At 32.6% G+C, this 7144-nt stretch overlaps 1 protein-coding gene across 1 annotated transcript; it reads right to left on the reverse strand.

The window, feature by feature from the left end:
• Positions 1-854: 854 nt before the first annotated feature.
• Positions 855-3534, reverse strand: LOC139862783 (squamosa promoter-binding protein 1-like). Its single transcript, XM_071851414.1, has 2 exons — positions 3099-3534; positions 855-1211 (listed from the first exon to the last, which is right to left on the reverse strand). Exons 1-2 carry the CDS (start codon positions 3467-3469, stop codon positions 1097-1099), a joined length of 486 nt encoding a protein of 161 aa, XP_071707515.1. The 5' UTR covers positions 3470-3534; the 3' UTR covers positions 855-1096.
• Positions 3535-7144: the final 3610 nt, after the last annotated feature.

The following is a 7144-nucleotide window of genomic DNA, read 5'->3' on the forward strand; positions in this document are numbered from 1 at the left end:
GATACGATGATATTGGCAGCGGAAAGTTGCATAGTCAAATCAAAGGTGAATACTAAGCTTTTGCAAATTTAATTGTATAGAAATCTTATGATGCAATTTGATATGATGAATGAGTTTTTCTATAATGATGGTTATCTCAGGGTGCGTTTATAAAATTGAATGATTTAGCGCTGAATGATTCAGAATCTGAATGGTTCAGAGCCTCTAAATAAAGTTTGTTCTAAATGAAAATACGTTGTTTGATAATGATTTTAAATGAACAATATGAATTGAGTAAAATTACCTTATTAACGTGTTATGAGCAAAATTACCTTATTAACGTAAAGTTTGCCTTTATGAGCAAAAGTGTGAATGTATTTTTTCGGACCAGATACATTTTACCATGTCGAGTCAAACGTGCATTGTAAAAGTTTTATTTTGCTAGTTAAATTATGATATTGAGTTATGCACATTTTAGTTTCCAGTGGTCGTGTTTTAAGCTGCTAAAAATGTACGGGTCAAGAAGTATCAAAATGGATCATTTGGAATTTGGGTTGTGCATTTTAACCTTCTGCATACATTTGTCATATTTTAATTATCAAACAAATACTGTTACACAAGCTAAATGTTCTATGCAACGTTTAGTTTATATTGAGTTGTAAATTTTTGATAGACAATGCTAACAGAACACTTGTATACCTGCAGTGTGCTGTATTATATACACTTGATTTAGTCCCTTTTTAAGCCTAGTATGTTTCTTGAACAGATTATGAACTGCTGATTGACATCATCAAAGTAATATTACATACAAAACCTTTTCAAAACTGTAGACTGCCAAAGAACTGCATTTGTATATATATACTTATTATGTCAAATGCATTTCATACACGATCGATAATCATATAAAAGCACCTACTGCTTAGCATGCGTTGATATTGTCTTGATTACGGAATCATTACATTTATTTCCATTTGCACATCATTACATATACTAATGATGTTGCACATGTCTACTTAAATATAGCATATAACACTCTACTTTCAGATAATTACTTACTAATCAAGTTCAAATGGATCGACAGAAGAGAGAGAGCATCATGATCAGCAGCACATCGTAATCAGGAACTTTCTTCATAAGTTTCGTAGGAGCTTTTGCGCCTACGTTCATTATGTCCTGCCAAACGTCTACGACAACTCCTTTTAGCATCATCAAATTCTGTTTTGTCATGGAACCTGCAAAAAGGTAATACATAAATATAAATAAAACTTAAACAAAAGTCTTCGTTATGAGCTAAAATCGGTTGTACAAACAGTTATTGTGTTGAAATCTTACGTGAGAATTCAAAGTGAAAAGCCTATCGTACAAAAAACTAACCAAAATAATTCGAATTGAAATGACTTAGAATTTCGAAGGTTATATGCTAGCGAATACACTTTTGTTACTTATAATATAATTTACCCTTTTTCCTTGGCCGTAAAATACAGCCGAATAATGAAGATGTGAGTTCTGGCTTGGGCCAACAATGTAAGGTTTGGAGTATGAAGTATAAATACTCCTAGCCAGGTCACAAGAATCCGAGAACCCTAGCTGTTTCACACACACATCCCAAAAACGTTCTCTAGAAATCATCTAGACACCGAATCACTAATCGAGGTTAAGGAAGCCGTTGAACGATTATACGCTTGCATAATCTTAACTCTTATATATATATATATATATATATATATATATATATATATATATATATATATATATATATATAGTGGTAGGATCAAGAGGGAAGTAACCATTCGGGGGGAAGCGGGGGGAAGCAAAAACTTTTTTTTTTTCGTTTTTTGAAAAAACTTTGTTCACGAACATTATAGATGAGATGAAAATATGAACATTTAGTAGAGACACTTTGTGATAAATGTTTTTATTTTGGTGGGAAAACGCTCGAAGAAGTAATATATAACAATTATCGTGTTTTTCGAGCATATTTTGAGGTTTTAGCTATTGGGGTTTAGATATTAGGGTTTAGATATTAGGGTTTATAGGGTTTAGATATTAGGGTTTAGAGGTTTAGATTTAGGGTTTAGATTTAGGGTTTAGATTTAAGATTTAGATTGAGTTTTTAACACGAACGGTTTAGAGTTTAGGGTTTAGGGTTTAGGGTTTGGTGTCCAAACCCTAAACCCCAAACTCTAAATCGGGCTAAATTTTACTTCACAAAACATGAAAAAAAAACGTTCATATTCTTCACGAACAATATTATCTTGAATGTTATTTTTGTCGATCGTTTTCCCACCTAAATAATAACATTCATCACGAAGTGTCTCTTCTAAATGTTCATATTTTCGTGTGATCTTGATGCCGGAAAAAAAAAAATTTCAAAAAAAACGAAAAAAAAAAAAAAATTTTGCTTCCCCCCGCTTCCCCCGATTGGTTACTTCCCCATTGATCCTGCCCCTATATATATATATATATATATATATATATATATATATATATATATATATATATATAATCATATTATTATTTCCCGTTCTTGATCATATTCATATTATTATGTCACCATATACATACTCTTATCCATATCCATATATTTCTTTATATAAGGGAGCTGATATTTTCACTCATAATTAAGCTTAACATGTATATACGGTAGAACTATTTAATGCATGATATGAGTAGATTATCAATTTCATGAGTGAACTTATCACTACCCTTTGAATAATCACAGACACGAATTAAGCCTAATTGGGTACATCATCATCTTTGCCATTTCATTAAATGTAAGTTGTTTAACCATTTATATATGTGAAGTGTAACTTCTTGATAAATAAAATTTAAAACTTTCACTATTTTCTGCCATGATTAAGAGATGAAAATTCACTAACTAAATTGAATTAATGGAAAATGATAACCATAACCCTAAGGGCTATGGTTAAACATTTATTGCAAAGTTAATTTCTACGATATAAAACAACATATTTCCATGAATAAATTGACACCATAAATTTAATTACGAAAAGTACGTTATAATATGAAAAATCAACACTTTACAATAAATGCTTAAACGTAGCCTTAGGGCTATCTTTAACATTCTTAGCTTTTCAACAATCATATAATTTAATTACCTGCTGCATTGCTGGCAGAATCTTTGTTGACAACCACCAGTGACAACAATTGCAGCTTTAGAATGAACCTCACAAACTTTATGTCGTCGATGATACGGTTTGCAGTTAGTCATATCATGAATGCAACCTTCGACTTGGCAATACGGTTGGTTGGAACCGCTACTACTCGAACCCCTTTTTCCTAACACTTTCTTCTTTCTGCTACCCTCACCATAATTTTCATCATCATCTTCTTCTTCATCTTCCCCATTTTCAATCATCTCATTCTTCATGTTATTGTTCATGCTTCTTACAGTCCTTCCATATTTCGTTGTTTCCATACCTTTATAAAGAGACCGAATAGGCGAATACAATACAAGTCTAAATAACATATAACATAAAGTAAATAAAGAATAAAAGGTGAATAGATGGATATAAAACAAATGTGTGAGGACCACATTTATGTTATGAAATAATAAGACTACTATACTAGTGTTGAAGTATGTACTAATTTGATTTTTATCGGTCATAGGCGTAAAGGTTGATTAAAGTTTAGTACTACAGTAAGATATGATACTCCTTGTAGGCTACTTGAGATATTTGTGATCATTTAATATGAAATCAAAGATTTTGTTTTGATCCTGCAAACTTTTTATCTCTAGAGTTTGCTGTCATTAAAAATTAAACAATCGTTATCACGAACACTAACTCTTGGCCTAGAATAAATGTTTATGCACCCTTTAGATGGATACACAAACACTGTGTGCCCCTACCAACTTTGGATGTATTAAGTACAGGTTAGTTTCTATAATGTATCATCTGGTAGTGTTAAGTTTTCAACCATTTGAGACTTGTAATGCTCATTAGATATTTTTAACAGAAAGAGATTGCGATTTGGGTGAGGTTTAATTTGAAACGTTATTTTCATGTCACGAGGGACATGACCACCATGTTCTTGATTACAGGGACAGATCTTTGGGAGTACTTATAAATATGATATGGTGGGACGGGTCCATATCGACATGAAAGTGTACAATGTACTAGTTTTCAACTTTCAAGGTACACTTATTCAGGGCTGGTACCGAGAATTCGAGTACCTTGAATGAGGTGAAAAAAGGCCCTCAGGTCTAACGCATAATATAAGTTATTTTTTAATTTTTTTATTTTTCTTTTTATTATTTTTTTTTTTTTGGTTTTGGGCCTTGCTATAATGGTAGTGGACTTGATTTCTTTTTTTTTTTGAACCTACTGTCTTCAGTTGTGTTTCTCTAATCCTCATGTTTCTCAAATCTCCGATTATATCTATATATATATAAGGAAAATTGCCCTCCTGAAAATCCCGTGCCTTGAGCTGTCTATCGGGTTGCTCCCTTTTAGGCCGGCCCTGCACTTTTGCTTGATTGATTTTAAATTTTGCGTCCAAGTTAAAATCAACCTCTCCTCTCATGGTAGTCTTTTTACATGGAACATGATTCCTGCTAAGTGTAGGTGGTACTATTGAATGGTAAAAACTTTGTTGAATATATGGTACAATAATTCTAGGGCATGCTATGAAGAGGTGACACGTATGTACTTATGTCGCGAACCTTAACTTTCGTACCTCCTCGGTCCATGATACTTGTGACACTCATTATCTTAGAATTTAGATATTGATATTGACTTAGACTTGCATAGTTTAGTCTCATGTCAGCTTTTAATACTTCTATAGTGTAGTTTATGAATGTTCTGTTGAAGTTATACACAGATTTCTGATTCCCTTCAAGCCTGATTGAAGATAAGATGTTTTCTAATTTATACTCATAAATCAAATATGAACATTCTTTTTTATAAAGTGGTCTTAATCTTAATTCTATGAAATTGCCAATTGTTTTATTGAAATGTGGCCAACAAACTTTAGTTGTGATGATAGTACTACATCTAACATAAAACTGGACCTATATTTAATGGTACAATATAAGCATGTAGTGTAGTATGGTCCCATTTTGTTATAGTAGGAAGGAGCCCCTTTATTATGACTAATATGAATATGAATAATCAATTACTATAACTATCTTATAGTGATCGCTTAACTATCCGTAAGATGAGTATCTGATATCCTTACTAGATGTCAGGTTCAAACCTCACTAGCCTTATATGTTAGAGTGATCAGGGAAAGGGTCGAGATAAAACCTTATCCGTTTTCTCATTGCAGCGATCATTTCCCCTTATATATAAGTTATATTAACTTGTACTCCGTATTTTGTAAAACGTTTGTTTATCTTGAAGGATACATCAACACTTCTTATATATGATCTGTCATATGGGTGAGATGTGGGGTGAGCTATTTGGGCTGGGCCTCTTGTCAAAGCTCATGAATCTGCAACTCATAATTTCATACACTGTTATTGGGTTCATTCAAAGTTCAAAAAAAAAAAAAAAAAAAAAAACAAAACAAAAAACAAAAATTTTTGTTTGAGATCCGGAGATGATCTATATAAACACCACCATTTGAGTTCATAAGAAACTTGTACACGTATGATCACATGTATCTTGCAATAATGACTTGACTTCTACATTTTGAACTTTTTAAAAATTGTCATTGGCCACCACTTCGAAGGTTTAGCACTGACCCCTGCAAACACTTAGGGATTTAACCAAATGTTACATAGATCAATATGGTAAAATTTACTCAATTTACTACAATTGTCAAATATGAGATAACTAAACGCAACTAGAGTCCCTTAATATTCTATAATCAATTAGCGATAAAAAGACATTAATCTCTTTCAATTTCTTAGCACACACATACATCTCGTTAATTGGTAGAGACAACGGTGGCAGCTTCTTTGAGGGACTTCACGGACACTTTGATCGATGATACGAGACCTGAAGTGGTTAAGGTGTGGTTAGAATAGGTTAGCAATCCGTGCTCGTTTGATCAGGTGTTTGATGAAGGTTTAGTTACCTAGTCCTTGTTGTGTCTAACATGGCTATTCTTTTGGATGTTAATGACATACGTCACGCCATGAGGTATCATGTGCATCGCATGATGGGTCTGAAAGGAAAATGAAACATAAAATAGAAATATAGGTGAATGAAAGGAAAAGTTAAAATGACCAAAAAGAAAAGAAACAAGAAAAAGTTAAAATGACCAAATGAAAGAGAATGAAGATGAAGATGAAGATGAAAGGTTAGAAACGAAATTACTCTCAATTATTGATGCACAGGTTTTTCACATAATGCTTCCTCTCAAGAAACGATGCGGAACAACTTAGTACCAAAAAAATTGGAAATTTTCGTGTGACGAGCTACCAAGAGACAATTACCGGTCAGAGTTGAGTTAGACAAAAGAGGTATTGACCTACATAGTGTGAGATGTCCGTTATGTGATGACGATTTAGAATCTTTAGATCATGTTTTAATCTTTTGCAAACACTATTGTTATTTGGAACCGTATATTTGGTTGGTGGGGTCTCGACAACTTCTCAAACCTTAGCATCAATGAAATACTTCGAGGTAATGCTACGGCTCCTATGTCGTATCTTGGAAAGAAAATATGGCAATCGGTTGAATGAGTGTGTGTGTATTACATTTATAGAAGCCGATAATATTGTCTTTCGGGGCAAAATGTGGGATACCCAGGTGGCTTTAAATGAAATTCAGATTAAATCATTCGAATGGATATCTAGAAGAGTGAATGGAAAAAAGATCGATTGGCTTGCTTGGTTCAGTAATCCGAGCGTTTATCTCAATATTTATTAATAGTTTGTAGAGAATTGTATTGCGTTTGCTATCTTTACAAACATATAGCTCGAGATATGTTTCGTGAACTACAGGTGTTGGGTATCCACTGTGTTGGATTCCCTTCTCATACTTGTACTTTTGTTATAATAATAAATCTGACTTTTTAAAAAACAAAAAACAAAAAAAAAAAAAAACAAATTTACTTTTTTTTTGAAAAGCCAACGGTAAATATTATTATGAAAACTAAAAATTAGTTACATCACGGGGGTCGAAACCACCATACAGACTCGAAAATTTACATAGGACTATACGATTAATCTAAGAGATGATTTAAACAGACAAAT

Source organism: Rutidosis leptorrhynchoides, chromosome 8 (genome assembly GCF_046630445.1).
Source record: "Rutidosis leptorrhynchoides isolate AG116_Rl617_1_P2 chromosome 8, CSIRO_AGI_Rlap_v1, whole genome shotgun sequence".
NCBI lineage: Eukaryota > Viridiplantae > Streptophyta > Magnoliopsida > Asterales > Asteraceae > Rutidosis > Rutidosis leptorrhynchoides.